The sequence below is a fragment of the Bombina bombina genome, chromosome 7 (assembly GCF_027579735.1).
Source record: "Bombina bombina isolate aBomBom1 chromosome 7, aBomBom1.pri, whole genome shotgun sequence".
NCBI classification, from domain to species: domain Eukaryota; kingdom Metazoa; phylum Chordata; class Amphibia; order Anura; family Bombinatoridae; genus Bombina; species Bombina bombina.
Genome location: NC_069505.1, coordinates 560,931,957 through 560,954,275, shown reverse-complemented (window position 1 = coordinate 560,954,275; position 22,319 = coordinate 560,931,957). Strand labels below are relative to the sequence as shown.

The following is a 22,319-nucleotide window of genomic DNA, read 5'->3' as shown; positions in this document are numbered from 1 at the left end:
AGTTGCTATTATATGATTTGTGTATCACAGTATACAGGTGACCTTGTGTAAATTAGAAATCAGAGTATTTATATATTTACTGACTTAGCCTCATATTAATTTTTATTACTATTATTATTATTATTATTAATAATAATAATAGTGTTATAGTATGTGCTTGAATCACCAGTTTTATTGGCAGCTACATTTCTTTATGTTATTATAAAACACAAATGTACAAATAAAAAAATAAAGCTGGAGAACAATATAAAAACTTTATTAGTTTACAGATATCTACAATATAACAAAAATATTTACACTGTATAAAGCAGGAGAGCACAAGGGATTTAGCTCCTCACACTCAGTTACTGAGGGACCCCTCAGTGCATCTCTTGTTCGTCTGTGACTTGTGGCCCTGAAATAAACATAAAACAGGATTTATTAGCACTGAATACTGTAAGGTAACAAGATCAATGTTTAGCTGCAAACACATTACATTATTATATAAAGATAATTCCTGGCATTAATTATTAGTTAAACAAACACCCCCTCCTCAAACATGGTGGTGCCCATTACTTTATAGAAAATACCCAATAGATATGAAACCTTTACACTTATATCTTTAATATTTAAAGGGACATGAAACACACATTTTTTCTTTCATGATTTAGATAGAGCATTCAATTTTAAACAACTTCCCAATTTACTTCTATTATCTAATTTGCTTCATTCTCTTGATATTATTTGTTGAAAAGCATATTTAAACAGACTTAGTAGCTGCTGATTGGTGGCTGCACATTGATGACGCACCCATGTGCATTGCTATTCCTTCAACAAAGGATATCTAAAGAATGAAGCAAATTAGATAATAGAAGTAAATTGGAATCTTGTATAAAATGGTATTCTCTATCTGAGCCAAAAAAGAAAAATTTTGGGTTTCACGTCACTTTAACCCCTTAACGACCGACAACGTATAGGGTACGTCCTACAAAAAATGGTCGTTAACGACCAAGGACGTACCCTGCACATCGTCGGCTAATCTGAGCGCTGGAAGCGATCTAGATCGCTTCCAGCCGCTCTAACAATATTGCAGCGATGTCTCGATGTCGAGGCATCCTGCAATACTGTTCCCGACTGCCACTTCTGGTTTCGCTCCATGTGGAGCCCGGCAGTCTAGCAGAGCATCGAAAGAAATTGGACAGGCTTCCGATGCTCTGCTTGTAAACTGAGTGCCTCGGTGGGTCGAGGCACTTAGTTAGTAACAAAAAAAATGTAAATAATAACAAATTTTATATAGATAAAATAAGCCCTATTATAGCCCTCCTCCCCCACCCCCATGAGGCTTCAAAGATGGCAATGCCCAGTGCATCATGGGGCCTCTGGGGGTGTCCCCAGCCTGCTTCATTATAGGGGCAAGCTAGGGTCATCTAATCTGAGCTTGCCACAATAAAAAAAATGTATAATAAAATATCCCATTTGATCATGTCAATATTTGTAAATATCTTTCCAGTAATCACGATAACTCATTGGCAGTAGTATAGCTGCACTTTTTTGCTGTCTGTGCATTTTTATTAGGGGTTACTTTTTTTAGTTATTTTTTTGTGAGAGCCATTTAGCTAGTTTAATTTTCAGAGCCATTAATCCCTAGCTTGCCAGTGATCACTATAAATCACTGGCAGTAGCATAGCTGTACGTTTTTGCTGTTTTTGCTTTTGTGAGACCCAAAGGCTCTTTTCAGAGCCATTTAGTTAATTTAAATTTTGTGTGGATTTTTTTTTTTGTTAGTAATTTTTTTTTCTGTGACATAAAATAATGTCACAGAGAATATATAGTGCTGAGGAGGCATATGCCATCCTTGCATCAGAGATCTTTGTGTATCGGGATGTGAAGATAAGCATCCTTTAAGTCTACGGTAGTCATATATTGACCCTCCTGGATCATAGGAAGGATGGTTCGAAAAGTCTCCATCTTGAAGGATGGGACTCTGAGAAATTTGTTTAAGATCTTGAGATCTAAGATTGGTCTGAATGTTCCTTCTTTCTTGGGAACCACAAACAGATTTGAATAGAAGCCCTGCCCCTGTTCCTCCTGCGGAACTGGGTGGATCACTCCCATAACTAGGAGGTCTCAAACACAATGTAAGAATGCCTCTCTCTTTATCTGGTTTGCAGATAAATGTGAGAGATGAAATCTCCCTTTTGGGGGAGAGGTTTTGAATTCCAGAAGATAACCCTTGGACACAATTTCCAATGCCCAGGGATCCTGGACGTCTCTTGCCCAAGCCTGGGCGAAGAGAGAGTCTGCCCCCTACTAGATCCGTTTCCGGATCGGGGGCTGCTCCTTCATGCGGTCTTAGAGGCAGCAGCAGGCTTTTTAGCCTGTTTCCCCTTGTTCCAAGCCTGGTTAGGTCTCCAGACCGGCTTAGACTGGGCAAAAGTTCCCTCTTGTTTTGTGTTAGAGGAAGTTGAAGCTGCGCCACTCTAGAAGTTTTGAAAGGGCCAAAAACTAGACTGTTTGGTCCTTAATTTGTTGGACCTGTCTTGAGGAAGGGCGTGACCTTTTCCTCCAGTGATGTCAGAAATGATCTCCTTCAGTCCAGGCCCGAATAGGGTCTGTCCTTTGAAGGGAATGTTGAGAAGTTTAGACTTTAAAGTCACGTCAGCTGACCAGGATTTAAACCATAGCGCCCTACGCGCCTGAATAGCAAAACCTGAATTTTTAGCCGTTAGCTTGGTTAAATGAACAACGGCGTCAGAAACAAATGAATTGGCTAGCTTAAGGGCCTTAAGCTTGTCAATAATATCTTCCAACGGGGTTTCAACCTGTAGAGCCTCCTCTAGAGACTCAAACCAGAAAGCCGCAGCAGCAGTGACTGGGGCAATGCATGCAAGAGGCTGGAGAATAAAACCTTGTTGAATAAAAATTTTCTTAAGGTAACCCTCTAATTTTTTTGTCCATTGGATCTAGAAAAGCACAACTGTCCTCGACAGGGATAGTGGAACGCTTAGCTAGAGTAGAAACTGCTCCCTCCACCTTAGGGACCGTCTGCCACAAGTCCCGTGTAGCGGCGTCTATAGGAAACATCTTTTTAAAAACAGGAGGGGGAGAGAACGGTACACCTGGTCTATCCCATTCCTTAGTAATAATTTCAGAAAACCTCTTAGGGATTGGAAAAACATTAGTGTAAGTAGGTACTGCATAGTATTTATCCAATATACATAACTTCTCTGGGACTACAATAGCGTCACAGTCGTCCAGAGTTGCTAAGACCTCCCTGAGCAATATGCGGAGGTGCTCAAGCTTAAATTTAAATGTAGACATATCAGAATCAGGTTGAAGTATCTTCCCTGAATCAGAAAAATCACCCACAGATTGAAGCTCCCCTGCTTCAGCTTCAGTACATTGTGAGGGTGTATCAGACATAGCCACTAAAGCGTCAGAGAGCTCTGTATTTATTCTAGTTCCAGAGCTGTCTCGCTTTCCTTGCAATCCTGGCAGTTTAGATAATACCTCTGTAAGGGTATGATTCATAACTGCCGCCATATCTTGTAAGGTATACGCAATGGGCGCGCTAGATGTACTTGGCGTCCCCTGAGCGGGAGTTATAGGTTCTGACACGTGGGGAGAGTTAGACGGCATAACTTCCTCCTTGTCAATTTCTTCTGGTGATACATTTTTTTAAAGCCAGAATATGGTCTTTGTAATCTATAGTAAAATCAGTGCATTTGGTACACATTCTAAGAGGGGGTTCCACAATGGCTTCTAAACATAATGAACAATGAGTTTCCTCTATGTCAGACATGTTTAAACAGACTAGTAATGAGACCAGCAAGCTTGAAAACACTTTAATAACTGTAAACAAGCAAAAAAATAAAAACGGTACTGTGCCTTTAAGAGAAAAAACAATCACAGAAACTGCAAAACAGTGAAAAAAGCAGTAAATTCTACGAAATGTTTACAGTGTGTATAATAGACTGAAATAGCATTGCACCCACTTGCAAATGGATAATTAACCCCTTAGTTTCAAAACCAAATAAAAAAAAACGATATAACCGTTTTTAAACAGTCACAACCAACTGCCACAGCTCTACTGTGGCTCCTACCTGCCCATACAACGACTTTGGAAGGCACAAAAACCCTTTAGAGGGGTCCTATATGTCAGGGGACTCCTGCAGGGAAGCTGGATGTCTCAAGCTGCAAAAACTACTGCAAAATTAAGGCGCGAAAATAGGCCCCTCCCAACATGTACTCACAGTGAGAGGGCCTTAAAAAACTATCCCTAGGCAAAATCTAGTCAGCCATGTGGAAAAACTGGGCCCCAGAATAAAGTTTTATGACCATTTGTAATAAACGTTTATATACATCAAGCAAACGTTATATCTATTAAGTAATGAGAGTAAATAACAAAAATATTACCCTTTACAGCAAGCATGATACCAGTCGTTATTAAATCACTGTAATCAGGTTTACCTTAAATAAATCAGGTACTGTCAGCATTTTCTAGCTTATCATCTCTCTAGAAAAATTTAAAACTGCACATACCTCAGAGCAGGTAATCCTGCACGCTATTCCCCCAGCTGAAGCTACCCATCTCTTCAGTTATGTGTGAGAACAGCAGTGGATCTTAGTTACAAACCGCTAAGATCATCAAAAACCTCAGGCAGACTATTCTTCAACTTTCTGCCAGAGGCTAAAATAGTACAACTCTGGTACCATTTGAAAATAATAAACTTTTGATTGAAGATAAACTACATTAATTCACCACATCTCTCTAGCTACTTCCCTTGTCGAGAGCTGCAAGAGAATGACTGGGGGTGGCAGTTAGGGGAGGAGCTATATAGACAGCTCTGCTGTGGGTGATCCTCTTGCAGCTTCCTGTTGGGAAGGAGAATATCCCACAAGTAATGGATGAATCCGTGGACTGGATAAACCTTACAAGAGAAAAACAACCCCCAGAAGGGACAAGCAGATGTTCTAAACCCAAAGGTTTGAAACTGAACCGCCCAGGACCGAATCTAATGATCCGGACCCAAAACTCAGTCAAGAGACATGGCCCTAGGCAATACCCCCCAAAAAACGGGGCAGGCCGTATGACCTGAGGAAACCCCAGATTATCTCATACAGAGAAGAGCACTCTAGGTAGTGCATTCGCAAGAACTCAGACCAAGAGCATAGACAAATATCTAGACTGATGTGATGGTGCACAAAAAGGGATAAAAGTCCCAGGTAATCATGGTGGTAATGCTCAGCAGGTGAACCTCAGGGAGAAAAAGAGAAACACATATAGTGAAGTTATGTGGTTATGTGAAATTTACAGCAGAACCTAGAAAAGGTACTCACATTGTCTAGAGCTTCAAAATCAAGCTCTAGAAATATTTGGCACAGGAAGCTCTTAATAGGAGGCAAGGCAAAGAAAGATGTTCCAGCTCCAAAGGATGAATCAGAAGTGGTTAAAAAGTATAACAAATGTATTAAAAACAAGTCACAAGGCATATAATGAGACTGTCCCAGTCATAGACTACTACAAACAAAAGATTGTGTGTATCACAATGTCCAATAAATGCTTTGTTAGTCCGGTAAGGAACAAGGCTCCATCCCTTTTGTGATGTCACTGCTCCAACGATCGTTTCACCAATCACAGCTTGGCTTTTTCAAGGATGACTTCAAGATGGTCCTGATGACCTTGTATAGTTGTAACTCCACTTCTGATTGGGTCCTGGATTCTTAAGTATATTGGTAAGTTTGATTGGTAAGATTGGTGTATTTAAAGGCCATTAATAGTTTGTATTGAATGCCTGATGAAACAGCGTTGTGAAGCGCTGAGAAACGTGTTGCATATATGGAGGGCTATTTACATACCCTACCTTATGGTTCCTGTTTTTATCCGTTTATGTTTTTAAATAAATCTTTTATATACTGGAACCACTTTCTCCTTGCCTACTATTCACCACTTACCAATCACTCCCATTGGGAGCTGTCAGCTGTGGATTATCCCTCCCAACACCTGGGGTTCCAGAGCTCCTGTGTTCCAGCATTCCTGTTCCAGTGTTCCTGCTCTCGCTGTGGGGAGCTCAGTAAGCTGGGTTGCTGCTAAATACCCAGCCTGTGCCTGATGGCACTGTCTGAGTGCTCCACAAAAATGTGAGTACCCTGATTTGGGGACTTTAGTTCGATTAACCTGTTCTATACTGGTACACACAAGCGCCTCTCCTTTTTCCTCACTTTTCTAGACTCCACGACACTTTGCTGTGAGGAGAGTGCAGCCTGTTCCTGTTACATCTTGTACATCTGAGCTACAGATACGTCAACCTAGAATTTACTGGGTCATCTGCCATAAGTGGAATACATCTATATAGAGACTCATTTGTACTCTGACACTCTATTCATACCTTGTTGCATATCATGTTGTATATATACATTTGGTTCTTATAAAATGTGGTAGAGAGATATCCACCTGCATTTAGTTTGTATTATACGATATTGTGCTATATATATAGAGCTGTATGTGGACATTATTTCAGTATCTTATAAACAAAATAAATAAGATAAGACACACTATTTATGGTAGATTTGATTTTGGGAAGCATTTTTGTATAACAAATTTGTTTATAACATACACATATAGCGCCCCCTATTAGGATTTCTTGTATTAGTAATCCCTTTGTTTTCTATGGGTGGTATCACTGTACTCAGGAGATGCTGCTGAACACATATTGGGGTGTTATTTGGCAGTAACCCTTTACGTTCTTAGTAAATGTATTCTTAAAGGGATACTAACCCCATGATTCAGATAGAGCAGGCAATTTTAAGCATCTTTCTAATTTTAGATCTCGCTATCTTTATTTGAAAAGCAGGAATGCAAAGCTAAGGAGCCGGCCCATTTTTTGTTCAGCACCCTAGATAGTGCTTGCTGATTCATGGCTACATTTAGCCACCAATCAGCAAGTGCAACCCAGGTGCTGAACTAAAAATGTGCCGGCTCCTTAACTTAGATTCCTGCTTTTCAAATAAAGTAGCAATAGAACGAAGAAAAAATATAATAGGAGAAAATTATAAAGTTGCTTAAAATTGCTTGCTCTATCTGAATCATGAAAGATAAAATTTGGGTTTAGTATCCCTTTAAAGGGACGGTCAACGCCAGAATTTTTATTGTTTTAAAAGATAGGTAATCCCTTAATTACCAATTCCCCAGTTTTGCATAACCAACACAGTTATAATTATACACGTTTTACCTCTGTAATTACCTTGTATCTAAACCTCAGCAAACCTCAGCAGCCCCCTTATTTCAGTTCTTTTGACAGACTTGTATTTTAGCCAATCAGAGCTGTCTCCATGGTAAATTCATGTGCATGAGCTCAATGTTATGAAACACATGAACTAATGCCCTCTAGTGGTGAAAAACTATCAAAATGCATTTAGATTAGAGGCGGCCTTCAAGGTCTAAGAAATTAGCATATGAACCTCCTAGGTTTAGCTTTCAACTAAGAATACCAGGAGAAAAAACACAATTTATGCTTACCTGATAAATTTATTTCTCTTGTGGTGTATCCAGTCCACGGATCATCCATTACTTGTGGGATATTCTCATTCCCAACAGGAAGTTGCAAGAGGACACCCACAGCAGAGCTGTAATATAGCTCCTCCCCTAACTGTCATAGCCAGTCATTCGACCGAAAACAAGCCGAGAAAGGAGGAACCATAGGGTGCAGTGGTTACTGTAGTTTAAATTTAAAAATTACCTGCCTTAAAATGACAGGGTGGGCCGTGGACTGGATACACCACAAGAGAAATAAATTTATCAGGTAAGCATAAATTGTGTTTTCTCTTGTAAGGTGTATCCAGTCCACGGATCATCCATTACTTGTGGGATACCAATACCAAAGCTAAAGTACACGGATGAAGGGAGGGACAAGGCAGGTACTTAAATGGAAGGAACCACTGCCTGTAAAACCTTTCTCCCAAATATAGCCTCCGAAGAAGCAAAAGTATCAAATTTGTAAAATTTTGAAAAAGTATGAAGCGAAGACCAAGTCGCCGCCTTGCAAATCTGTTCAACAGAAGCCTCATTTTTAAAGGCCCAAGTGGAAGCCACAGCTCTAGTGGAATGAGCTGTAATCCTTTCAGGAGGCTGCTGTCCAGCAGTCTCATAGGCTAAGCGGATTATGCTTCTTAGCCAAAAAGAAAGAGAGGTTGCCGAAGCCTTTTGACCTCTCCTCTGTCCAGAGTAGACAACAAACAAAGATGTTTGACGAAAATCTTTAGTAGCTTGTAAGTAAAACTTTAAAGCACGGACCACGTCCAGATTGTGTAATAGACGTTCCTTCTTCGAAGAAGGATTAGGACACAAGGATGGAACAACAATCTCTTGATTGATATTCTTGTTAGATACCACCTTAGGTAAGAACCCAGGTTTGGTACGCAGGACTACCTTATCCGTATGAAAAATCAGATAAGGAGAATCACATTATAAGGCAGATAGCTCAGAGACTCTACGAGCCGAGGAAATAGCTACCAAAAAAAGAACTTTCCAAGATAAAAGTTTGATATCTATGGAATGAAGAGGTTCAAACGGAACTCCTTGAAGAACCTTAAGAACCAAATTTAAGCTCCATGGTGGAGCAACAGGTTTAAACACAGGCTTGATTCTTACTAAAGCCTGACAAAATGCCTGAACGTCTGGAACATCTGCCAGACGCTTGTGCAAAAGAATAGACAGAGCAGAAATCTGTCCCTTTAAGGAACTAGCTGACAATCCTTTTTCCAAACCTTCTTGGAGAAAAGATAATATCCTGGGAATCCTGACCTTACTCCATGAGTAATCCTTGGATTCACACCAATAAAGATATTTACGCCATATCTTATGTTAAATTTTCCTGGTGACAGGCTTTCGTGCCTGTATTAAGGTATCAATAACTGACTCAGAGAAGCCACGCTTTGATAAAATCAAGCGTTCAATCTCCAGGCAGTCAGCCTCAGAGAAATTAGATTTGGATGGTTGAAAGGACCCTGAAGTAGAAGGTCCTGTCTCAGAGGCAGAGACCATGGTGGAAAGGAGGACATGTCCACTAGATCTGCATACCAGGTCCTGCGTGGCCACGCAGGTGCTATCAGAATCACTGATGCTCTCTCCTGCTTGATCTTGGCAATCAGTCGAGGGAGCAGAGGAAACGGTGGAAACACATAAGCCAGGTTGAAAGACCAGGGCGCTGCTAGAGCATCTATCAGTGTCACCTTGGGATCCCTGGACCTGGATCCGTAATACAGAAGCTTGGCGTTCTGGCGAGACGCCATGAGATCCAGTTCTGGTTTGCACCAACGATGAATCAGTTGTGCAAAAACCTCCGGATGGAGTTCCCACTCTCCCGGATGAAAAGTCTGACGACTTAGAAAATCCGCCTCCCAGTTCTCTACACCTGGGATATGGATAGCTGATAGGTGGCAAGAGTGAATCTCTGCCCAGCGAATTATTTTTGAAACTTCTAACACCGCTAGGGAACTTCTTGTTCCCCCTTGATGGTTGATGTAAGCTACAGTCGTGATGTTGTCCGACTGAAATCTGATGTACCTCAGAGTTGCTAACTGAGGCCAAGCCTGAAGAGCATTGAATATCGCTCTTAGTTCCAGAATATTTATTGGAAGGAGAGACTCCTCCTGAGTCCACGATCCCTGAGCCTTCAGGGAATTCCAGACTGCACCCCAACCTAGAAGGCTGGCATCTGCTGTTACAATTGTCCAATATGGCCTGCGAAAGGTCATACCTTTGGACAGATGGACCCGAGATAGCCACCAGAGAAGAGAATCCCTGGTCTCTTGGTCCAGATTCAGTTGAGGGGACAAATCTGTGTAATCCCCGTTCCACTGACTGAGCATGCATAGTTGCAGCGGTCTGAGATGTAAGCGTGCAAACGGCACTATGTCCATTGCCGCTACCATTAAGCCGATTACTTCCATACACTGAGCCACCGAAGGGCGCGGAATGGAATGAAGAACCCGGCAGGAATTTAGAAGCTTTGATAACCTGGATTCCGTCAGGTAAATTTTCATTTCTACAGAATCTATCAGAGTCCCTAGAAAGGAAACTCTTGTGAGTGGGGATAGAGAACTCTTTTCCTCGTTCACTTTCCACCCATGCGACCTCAGAAATGCCAGTACTACGTCCGTATGAGACTTGGCAATTTGGAAGTTTGACGCCTGTATCAGGATGTCGTCTAAATAAGGCGCTACTGCTATGCCCTGCGGCCTTAGGACCGCCAGAAGCGACCCTAGAACCTTTGTAAAGATTCTTGGGGCTGTAGCTAATCCAAAGGGAAGAGCTACAAACTGGTAATGCCTGTCTAGAAAGGCAAACCTAAGAAACCGAAGATGATCTTTGTGTATCGGAAGGTGAAGATAAGCATCCTTTAGATCCACTGTAGTCATATATTGACCCTCCTGGATCATTGGTAGGATGGTACGAATAGTTTCCATCTTGAATGATGGAACTTTGAGGAATTTGTTTAAGATCTTTAGATCCAAAATTGGTCTGAAGGTTCCCTCTTTTTTGGGAATCACAAACAGATTTGAGTAAAAACCCTGTCCCTGTTCCTCCTTTGGAACTGGATGGATCACTCCCATAACTAGGAGGTCTCGTACACAGTGTAAGAATGCCTCTCTCTTTATCTGGTTTGCAGATAATTGTGAAAGGTGAAATCTCCCTTTTGGGGGGGAAGCTTTGAAGTCCAGGAGATATCCCTGGGATATAATTTCCAACGCCCAGGGATCCTGAACATCTCTTGCCCACGCCTGGGCGAAGAGTGAAAGTCTGCCCCCTACTAGATCCGTTACCGGATAGGGGGCCGTTCCTTCATGCTGTCTTAGAGGCAGCAGCAGGCTTTTTGGCCTGCTTACCTTTTTTCCAGGTCTGGATTGGTCTCCAGACCGTCTTGGATTGAGCAAAAGTTCCCTCTTGTTTAGCATTAGAGGAAGTTGATGCCGCACCTGCCTTGAAGTTTCGAAAGGCACGAAAATTAGACTGTTTAGCCCTAGATTTGGACCTGTACTGAGGAAGGGCATGACCTTTTCCTCCAGTGATATCAGCAATAATCTCCTTCAAACCAGGCCGAATAGGGTCTGCCCCTTGAAGGGAATGTTAAGTAGCTTAGATTTTGAAGTCACGTCAGCTGACCATGATCTAAGCCATAGCGCTCTGCGCGCCTGTATAGCAAAACCAGAATTCTTAGCCGTTAGTTTAGTCAAATGAACAATGGCATCAGAATAAAATAATTGGCTAGCTTAAGTGCTCTAAGTTTGCCAAGTATGTCATCCAATGGAGTTGCTACCTGTAAAGCCTCTTCCAGAGACTCAAACCAGTACACCGCAACAGCAGTGACAGGGGCAATGCATGCAAGGGGCAATGCATGCAAGGGGCTGTAGGATAAAACCTTGTTGAATAAATATTTTCTTAAGGTAACCTCTAATTTTTTATCCATTGGATCTAAAAAAAAAGCACAACTGTCCTCGACAGGGATAGTAGTACGCTTTACTAGAGTAGAAACTGCTCCCTCCACCTTAGGGACTGTCTGCCATAAGTCCCATGTGGTGGCGTCTATTGGAAACATTTTTCTAAAAATAGGAGGGGAAGAGAACGGCACACCTGGTCTATCCCATTCCTTATTAATAATTTCTGTAAACCTTTTAGGTATTTGGAAAAACATCAGTACACACCGGCACTGCAAAGTATTTATCCAGTCTACACAATTTCTCTGGCACTGCAATGGTATCACAGTCATTCAGAGCAGCTAAAACCTCCCTAAGCAACACGCAGAGGTGTTCAAGCTTAAATTTAAATGTAGAAATATTAGAATCAGGTATCTTTCCTGAGTCATTAACATCACCCACTGACTGAAGCTCTCTTTCCTCAGCTTCTGCATATTGTGAGGCAGTATCAGACATGGTTCTTAAAGCGTCAGTATGCTCTGCATTTTGTCTCACCCCAGAGCTATCTCGCTTACCTCTAAGTTCAGGTAGTCTGGCTAATACCGCTGACAGTGTATTATCCATGACTGCCACCATGTCTTGTAAAGTAAACGCTATGGGCACCCTAGATGTACTTGGCGCCATTTGAGCGTGAGTCCCTTAAGCGGGAGTCAAAGGGTCTGACACGTGGGGAAAGTTAGTCGGCATAACTTCCCCCTCGTCAGATTCCTCTGGTGATAAATTTTTTAAAGACAGAAAATGATCTTTATTGCATAAAATGAAATCAGTACATTTGGTACACATTCTAAGAGGGGGTTCCACCATGGCATTTAAACATAATAAACAAGGAGTTTCTTCTATGTCAGACATGTTTATACAGACTAGCAATGAGACTAGCAAGCTTGGAAAACACTTTAAATCAAGTTAACAAGCAAATATAAAAAACGGTACTGTGCCTTTAAGAGAAACAAATTTTGTCAGAATTTGAAAAACAGTGAAAAAATGCAGTAAATCAAACGAAATTTTTACAGTGTGTATAATAGGCTAACAGAGCATTGCACCCACTTGCAAATGGATGATTAACCCCTTAGTTCAAAAAACAGATAAAAAACGAAATAGACTTTTTTTAACAGTCACAACCAACTGCCACAGCAAGCTGTGGCCCTACCTTCCCCAATAAACGACTTTGGAAAGCCTTTGGGCCCTTTAGAGATCTCCTATAGCATTCAGAGGGCCTTTGAGGGAAGCTGGATGTCACAGTTTGTAATTTTAACTGCACCAACTGTAACTTTTATATTACAACAGTGGAAAGCCTCAGGAAACTGTTTCTAGTCAAAATTTAATCCAGCCATGTGGAAAAAACTAGGCCCCAATAAAGTTTTATCACCAAAGCATATATAAAAACGATTAAACATGCCAGCAAACGTTTTATATTGCAATATCATAAGGGTATTACCCCTGGGAGTAAGCATGATACCAGTCGTTATTAAATCACTGTATTCAGGCTTAACTTACATTAATCCGGTATCAGCAGCATTTTCTAGTGTTTTCCATCTCTAGAAAAAATTATAACTGCACATACCTGATAGCAGAATAAACTGCACGCCATTCTGTCGCTGAAGTTACCTCATCTGTGTAATCCCCTCAGACATATGTGAGAACAGCAATGGATCTTAGTTACAAAATGATAAGATCATAGAAACCTCAGGCAGATTCTTCTTCTATTTACTGCCTGAGATAAAATAGCACAACTCCGGTACTATTTAAAAATAACAAACTTTTGATTGAAGAAAATAAACTAGCTGTATTTAACCACTCTCTCCTACAACGTCCTTGCTTGTTGAGAGTTGCAAGAGAATGACTGGGTATGACAGTTAGGGGAGGAGCTATATTACAGCTCTGCTGTGGGTGTCCTCTTGCAACTTCCTGTTGGGAATGAGAATATCCCACAAGTAATGGATGATCCGTGGACTGGATACACCTTACAAGAGAAAAGCAAAATTGGTGATAAAAGTAAATTGGAAAGTTGTTTAAAATTGCATGCCCTATCTGAATCATGAAAGGTTTTTTTGGACTTGACTGTCCCTTTAAATTGCTATTTTGTCAAATAATCACCACTTTTTTTCTTTCTTTCAAACTTTAGCATAGATTGGTGTTAAAATGGTTGCATGAAAAGAGTCAAAATAGTTTAATACCTTAGGTTGTCTCCTTTTTAAAAAACATACATGTGAAGGGTTATAAAGTGATTCCTGACAGATATCAGTGTTCCAATTTAACTATTGCTGATTTTGGGAAAAAAACTAAAATTTATGCTTACCTGATAAATTTATTTCTTTCTTGATACGATGAGTCCACGGATCATCTAATTACTAATAGGATATATCACTCCTGCCCAACAGGAGGCGGCAAAGAGCACCACAGCAAAGCTGTTAAATATCACCTCACCTCCCCAGTCATTCGACCGAAGTAAAGGAGAGAAAGGAAGTAACAAGGTGCAGAGGTGTCTGGAGTTTATAACATACTAACAACCTGTCTACAAAAGAACAGGGCGGGCCGTGGACTCATCGTGTCAAGAAATAACAGAATTTATGCTTACCTGATAAATTACTTTCTCTTACGGTGTATCCAGTCCACGGATTCATCCTTACTTGTGGGATATTCTCATTCCCTACAGGAAGTGGCAAAGAGAGCACACAGCAGAGCTGTCCATATAGCTCCCCCTCAGGCTCCGCCCCCCCAGTTATTCGACCGACGGTTAGGAGAAAAAGGAGAAACCATAGGGTGCAGTGGTGACTGTAGTTTTAAACAAAAAAAATTTATATCCTGACTTAAATGCCAGGGCGGGCCGTGGACTGGATACACTGTAAGAGAAAGTCATTTATCAGGTAAGCATAAATTATGTTTTCTCTTACAAGGTGTATCCAGTCCACGGATTCATCCTTACTTGTGGGATACCAATACCAAAGCTTTAGGACACGGATGAAGGGAGGGAACAAGTCAGGTCACCTAAACGGAAGGCACCACTGCTTGCAAAACCTTTCTCCCAAAAATAGCCTCCGAAGAAGCAAAAGTATCGAATTTGTAAAATTTGGCAAAAGTATGCAGTGAAGACCACGTCGCTGCCTTACAAATCTGTTCAACAGAAGCCTCATTCTTGAAGGCCCAAGTGGAAGCCACAGCTCTGGTGGAATGAGCTGTAATTCGTTCAGGAGGCTGCTGTCCAGCAGTCTCATAAGCCAATCGGATGATGCTTTTCAACCAGAAGGAAAGAGAGGTAGCCGTAGCTTTTTGACCTCTCCTCTTACCAGCATAGACAACAAACAAAGATGATGTTTGTCTGAAATCCTTAGTTGCTTGTAAATAGAATTTCAAAGCACGAACCACATCAAGATTGTGTAAAAGCCGTTCCTTCTTAGAAGATGGTTTAAGACACAGAGAAGGAACAATGATTTCCTGGTTAATGTTCTTATTAGAAACCACTTTAGGAAGAAAACCAGGTTTGGTACGCAAAACCACCTTATCTGCATGGAACACCAGATAGGGTGAATTACACTGCAAAGCAGACAATTCAGAAACTCTTCGAGCAGAAGATATAGCTACCAAAAACAAAACTTTCCAAGATAATAACTTAATATCTATGGAATGTAAAGGTTCAAACGGAACCCCTTGAAGAACTGAAATAACTAAATTTAGACTCCATGGAGGAGCCACAGGTTTATAGACAGGCTTGATTCTGACTAATGCCTGTACAAACGCTTGAACATCTGGTACTGCTGCCAGACGTTTGTGTAAAAGGATCGACAGAGCGGATATCTGCCCCTTTAAGGAACTAGCTGATAAACCTTTCTCCAATCCTTCTTGGAGAAAAGACAATATTCTTGGAATCCTAATTTTACTCCACGAGTAACCCTTGGATTCACACCAACAAAGATATTTTCGCCATATCTTATGGTAAATTTTCCTGGTGACAGGTTTTCTAGCTTGGATCAGAGTATCTATGACTGATTCAGAGAACCCACGCTTGGATAAAATTAAGCGTTCAATCTCCAAGCAGTCAGCTGCAGAGAAACTAGATTTGGATGCTTGAATGGACCCTGAATTAGAAGATCCTGCCTCATTGGCAGTGTCCATGGTAGGACAGATGACATGTCCACTAGGTCTGCATACCAAGTCCTGCGTGGCCACGCAGGCGCTATCAGAATTACCGAGGCCTTCTCCTGTTTGATTCTGGCTACCAGCTGAGGGAGAAGAGGAAACGGTGGAAAGACATAGGCCGCCTTGGGGTCCCTGGACCTGGATCCGTAAAGAGGAAGTTTGGTGTTCTGACGGGACGCCATCAGATCCAACTCTGGAATGCCCCATAGCGGAGTCAGCTGAGCAAATACCTCCGGGTGGAGTTCCCACTCCCCCGGGTGAAAAGTCTGACGACTTAGGAAATCCGCTTCCCAGTTGTCTACTCCTGGGATGTGAATTGCAGATAGATGGCAAGAGTGATCCTCCACCCATCTGATTATCTTGGTTACTTCTTTCATCGCTAAGGAACTCTTCGTTCCTCCCTGATGATTTATGTATGCTACAGTCGTGATGTTGTCCGACTGGAATCTGATGAATTTGGCCGCCGCTAGTTGTGGCCATGCCTGGAGCGTGTTGAATATCGCTCTCAGTTCCAAAATGTTTATCGGGAGAAGAGACTCTTCCCGAGACCAAAGGCCCTGAGCTTTCCCCAGACCGCGCCCCAGCCTATCAGGCTGGCGTTGGTCGTTACAATGATCCACTCCGGTCTGCGGAAGCACATTCCCTGCGACAGGTGATCCTGAGACAATCACCAGAGAAGAGAATCTCTGGTTTTCTGGTCCAGTTGGATTTGAGGAGACAAATCTGCATAATCCCCATTCCACTGTTTGAGCATGCCCAATTGCAGTGGCCTGAGATGAATTCGAGCAAAAGGGACTACGTCCATTGCTGCTACCATTAATCCGATAACCTCCATGCACTGAGCTACAGATGGCCGAGGAATGGAATGAAGAGCTCGGCAAGTGCTTAGAAGCTTTAACCTTCTGACCTCCGTCAGAAATATTTTCATTTCTACCGAGTCTATTAATGTTCCCAGGAAGGGAACCCTTGTGAGGGGGGACAGAGAACTCTTTTCGGTGTTCACCTTCCAACCGTGAGACCTTAGAAAGGCCAGAACAATATCCGTATGAGCCTTGGCTCTGGGAAAAAACGACGCCTGTATTAAGATGTCATCCAGATAGGGTGCTACTGCAATGCCCCGCGGCCTTAGGACCACCAGAAGGGACCCTAGCACCTTTGTGAAAATTCTTGGAGTGGTGGCCAACCCGAAGGGAAGGGCCACAAACTGGTAATGCTTGTCCAGAAAAGCCAACCTTAGGAACTGATGGTGATCTTTGTGGATAGGAATATGAAGGTACGCATCCTTTAAATCCACGGTAGTCATATATTGACCTTCCTGGATCATCGGTAAGATTGTCCGAATGGTCTCCATCTTGAATGATGGAACTCTGAGGAATTTGTTTAGAATTTTTAGATCCAGGATTGGTCTGAAAGTTCCTTCCTTTTTGGGAACCACAAACAGGTTTGAGTAAAAACCCAGTCCTTGTTCTGTAATTGGGACTGGATATATCACGCCCATCTTGATTAGATCTTCTACACAGTGTAAGAACGCCTCTTTCTTTGTCGTGTCTGAAGACAGACGAGAAATGTGGAACCTTCCCCTTGGAGGAGAGTCCTTGAATTCTAGAAGGTATCCCTGAGCAACTATCTCTAATGCCCAGGGATCGTGAACATCTCTTGCCCAAGCCTGAGCAAAGAGAGAGAGTCTGCCCCCTACCAGATCCGGTCCCGGATCGGGGGCTACCCCTTCATGCTGTCTTAGTAGCAGCTGCAGGCTTCTTGGCCTGTTTACCCTTGTTCCAGCCCTGCATAGGCTTCCAGGTTGCCTTGGGCTGTGGGGAGTTACCCTCTTGCTTTGCGGTCGCAGAGGTTGAAGCAGGACCGCTCCTGAAGTTGCGAAAGGAACGAAAATTAGCCTTGTTTTTAGCCTTAAAAGGCCTATCTTGCGGGAGGGCATGGCCCTTTCCCCCAGTGATATCCGAAATAATCTCTTTCAATTCAGGCCCGAAAAGGGTCTTTCCCTTGAAAGGAATATTCAATAACTTAGTCTTAGATGACACATCGGCCGACCATGATTTAAGCTTGGAGCATGATTCAAAGCTTGGAGAAGGAAACCCTGTTGGACAAAGATTTTCTTTAGTAAACCTAATTTTTTATCCATAGGATCTTTGAAAGCCATCTTTGGTTGTGCGCTTGGCTAGTGTTGAAACTGCCCCCTCTACCTTAGGGACCGTCTGCCATGCGTCCCGCCTGGGATCCGTTATGGGGAACATTTTCTTAAAGATAGGGGGGGGGGAACAAAGGGTACACCTGGTCTCTCCTACTCCCTATTCACAATATCCGCCACCCTCTTCGGGATCGGAAACGCATCAGTGTATACAGGGACTTCTAGATATCTGTCCATTTTACACAATTTCTCTGGGACCACCATGGGGTCACAATCATCCAGCGTAGCTAATACCTCCTTAAGCAGCACGCGGAGGTGTTCCAGCTTAAATTTAAATGCTAAGGAATCTGATTCTGCCCGCTGAGAAACCTTTCCAGTGTCAGAAATTTCTCCCTCGGACAGCACATCCCTCACCGACACCTCAGAGTGTTGTGAGGGTACAACAGATAAATCCCCCAAAGCTTCTGATTGCTCACACTCTGTTCTTAAGACCGAGCTATCACGCTTTTTAGGAAAAACTGGCAGTTTGGATAAAAATGCTGCAAGGGAATTATCCATGACTGCTGCTAATTGTTGTAATGTAATAGGTGCCAATGCACTAGAGGTACTAGGCATCGCTTGCGCGGGCGTAACTGGTGTCGACACATGGGGAGAGGAAGGTGGGCTATCCTCATTACCTTTTGTTAAAGAATCATCTTGGGATACATTTATAAGTGAAACATCGTGATCTTTAAAATGCTTAGACACATTAGCACACTTAAAACACAAATGTAAAGGGGGTTCCACCACGGCTACTAAACACATAGAGCAATGTCTATCTGTAGGCTCAGACATGTTAAACAGACTTAGACAGCACTCAAATACAGAAAAAAATTTTTTTCGAAAAAACAGTACTGTGCCTTTAAATAATAAAAAGCGCACACTTTTTTTACTAAATCTCCAAAATTAACCCGATCTTTATGAAATTTTCACCATATGATCCTAATGCTTCGAAATGATTGCACAGCGAATTTCAAGTCAATTAACCCCTTAATGGCCAAACCGGAGCAAAGTAAAGCTGGCAACCGGTTAGCAAACTACAGCACCATGCCACAACAAGCTGCTGTGGCCCTACCTTCCTTGGGGGTTAGTTTTGATCGAAAATAAGCCTCTATGAAGTCCTCAAGTAATCTTTGGACCTTCCACGTGAAGCTGCATGAAGCTGTCTAAAATAACAACTGCGCAATTGAGGTGCGAAATTTAGGCCCCCTCCCTCTCCACTCTGGAGTTGTGGCGCCTTCACAAGCCTAAATAGGTGTCTAAATATATGCCATGTGGGAAAAAAAAACCTAAAACGTTCCCAATGTAATAAAAACTTGTAAAAAGATCAGATTGTTGTTATAAAATAATCGATTGCCCCTTAACAGTGTCCACCAGTGTTTTGAGCCCTTTTAAATAAGCCTTCCTTCTATACTAAGTCTCAGAATATGGCTTACCTTTCCCACATGGGGATTCTTGTCAGTCTTCTAGCATTACTAAGTCTTGACTAAAATAAAATGACTGAAACATACCTTATAGCAGTTAAGCCTGCAAACTGTTCCCCCCAACTGAAGTTTTCTGGTACTCCCCAGTCCTGTGTGGGAACAGCAATGGATTTTAGTTACAACATGCTAAAATCGTTTTCCTCTCAGCAGAAATCTTCATCACTTTCTGCCACAGAGTAAATAGTACAAACCGGCACTATTTAAAAATAACAAACTCTTGATTGAAGAAATAAAAACTACAAATCTAACACCACATTCACTTTACCCTCCCGTGGAGATGCTACTTGTTAGAGCGGCAAAGAGAATGACTGGGGGGGCGGAGCCTGAGGGGGAGCTATATGGACAGCTCTGCTGTGTGCTCTCTTTGCCACTTCCTGTAGGGAATGAGAATATCCCGTGGACTGGATACACCTTGTAAGAGAAAAATACATTTATCAGGTAAGCATAAATTTTGTTTTCTTTCTAATGACACGATGAGTCCACGGATCATCTAATTACTATTGGTAATCAATACCCAAGCTAGAGTACACAGATAAGGTTAGGGACAAGACAGGAAACCTAAACGGAAGGCACCACTGCTTGAAGAACCTTTCTCCCAAAAGCGGCCTCAGCAGAGGCAAAAGTATCAAATTTATAGAATTTAGAAAAAGTATGTAGAGAGGACCAAGTTGCAGCCTTGCAAATCTGCTTCACTTCCTTGCTCTAACACAGGCAAAGAGAATGACTGGGGTGCGAGGGAAGGGAGGTGATATTTAACAGCTTTGCTGTGCTGCTTTTTGCCGCCTCCTGTTGGGCAGGAGTGATATATCCCATTAGTAATTAAATGATCCGTGGACTCATCATGTCAATAGAAAGAAAATAGTTTTGAAATAGCAAAGTGTACTTATTGCCCTATAACTTGCAAAAAAAGCAAAGAACATGTAATTATTGGGTATTTCTAAACTCAGGACAAAATTTTGAAACTATTTAGCATGGGTGTTTTATGGTAGTTGTAGATGTGTAACAGATTTTGGGGGTCAAAGTTAGAAAAAGTGTGTTATAGTAAATTATGAGATATGATGAAAATAATGGTATCTTTAGAAAGTCAATCTATTGGTGAGAAAAACAGTATATAATATGTGTGGGTACAGTAAATGAGTAAGAGGAAAACCATCATTTATGTAAGAACTTACCTGATAAATTCATTTCTTTCATATTGGCAAGAGTCCATGAGCTAGTGACGTATGGGATATACAATCCTACCAGGAGGGGCAAAGTTTCCCAAACCTCAAAATGCCTATAAATACACCCCTCACCACACCCACAATTCAGTTTAACGAATAGCCAAGTAGTGGGGTGAAAAATAAAGGAGCAAAAAGCATCCACAAAGGAATTTGGAAATAATTGTGCTTTATACAAAAAATCATAACCACCATAAAAAGGGTGGGTCTCATGGAGTCTTGCCAATATGAAAGAAATTAATTTATCAGGTAAGTTCTTACATAAACTATGTTTTCTTTCATGTAATTGGCAAGAGTCCATGAGCTAGTGACGTATGGGATAGTAATACCCAAGATGTGGAACTCCACAGAAGAGTCACTAGAGAGTGAGGGATAAAATAATAACAGCCATTTTCCGCTGAAAAAAATAAATCCACAACCCAAAATATAAGTTTATTCTCATAATGAAAAGAAAAACTTAAACATAAGCAGAGGAAACGAACTGAAACAGCTGCCTGAAAAACTTTTCTACCAAAAACTGCTTCTGAAGAAGCAAATACATCAAAACGATTTAGTAAATGTATGCAAAGAAGACCAAGTTGCTGCTTTGCAAATGTGATCAACTGAAGCTTCATTCTTAAAAGCCCACAAAGTGGATACTGATCTAGTAGAATGAGCTGTAATTCTCTGAGGCGGGGCCTGATCCGACTCCAAATAAGCCTGATGAATCAAAAGCTAACCAAGATGCCAAGGAAATGGCAGAAGCCTTCTGACCTTTCCTAGAACCAAAAAAGATAACAAATAGACTAGAAGTCTTCCTGAAATCTTTGGTAGCTTAAAAATAATATTTCAAAGCTCTTAGCACATCCAAAGAATGTAAGGATCTCTCCAAAGAATTCTTAGGATTAGGACACAAAGGAGGGACAACAATTTCTCTATTAATGTTGTTAGAATTCACAACCTTAGGTAGAAATTTAAATGAAGTCTGCAAAACTGCCTTATCCTGATGGAAAATCAGAAAAGGAGATTAACAAGAAAGAGCAGATAATTTGGAAACTCTTCTAGCAGAAGAGATGGCCAAAAGGAACAATACTTAGTTTAATGTCCAAAGAATGCATAGGCTCAAACGGAGAAGCCTGTAAAGCCTTTAAAACCAAATTAAGACTCCAAGGAGGAGAGAATGATTTAATGACAGGCTTGATATGGACTAAAGCCTGTACAAAACAGTGAATATCAGGAAGCTTAGCAATTTTCTGTGAAATAAAACAGAAAGAGCAGAGAATTGTCCCTTCAAGGAACTTGCAGACAAACCCTTATCCAAACCATCCTGAAGAAACTGTAAAATTCTAGGAATTCTAAAAGAATGCCAGGAGAATTTATGAGAAGAACATCATGAAATATAAGTCTTCCAAACTCGAAAATAAATATTCCTAGAAACAGATTTACGAGCCTGTAACATAGTATTAATCACAGTCAGAGTCAGAGAAACCTCTATGACTAATCACTAGGCTTTCAATTTCCATACCTTAAAATTTAATGATTTGAGATCCTGATGGAAAAAACGGACCTTAAGACAGAAGGTCTGGCCTTAATGGAAGTGAAAAAAATATAGAGAAAGAAAAAGGGGTATCTGGTGGCACACTTAGATAGAGAGCTTGTGATTACAATTTAATCATCAGAAAGGCACTAGGAAGGAGTTAAATTAAAATATAACTTTTATTATATTGACTAAAAATAAAAAAACAACTAGATTGTGTGTATAGTAGTTAAAAATAGGGTATATAGGCATAGCTATAATACAAAAATACAATCCATTGTTTACTATCACCTACAAAGGCATAGAAACAACTCTTAGACTATTAT

The 22,319-nt window shown here is 41.4% G+C and overlaps 1 protein-coding gene across 3 annotated transcripts in view; it reads right to left on the bottom strand.

Annotated features, from left to right (window-relative positions):
* Nucleotides 1-240: 240 nt before the first annotated feature.
* Nucleotides 241-22,319, bottom strand: part of LOC128667049 (H-2 class I histocompatibility antigen, Q9 alpha chain) — a 614,967-nt gene continuing 592,888 nt past the window's right edge. For all 3 annotated transcript variants that reach the window (XM_053721927.1, XM_053721926.1, XM_053721929.1), the window contains one exon: nucleotides 241-394. In XM_053721927.1, coding sequence (XP_053577902.1) covers nucleotides 360-394 — 35 coding nt within the window. In that variant the 3' untranslated portion in view covers nucleotides 241-359. The remainder of the gene's footprint in view (nucleotides 395-22,319) is intronic.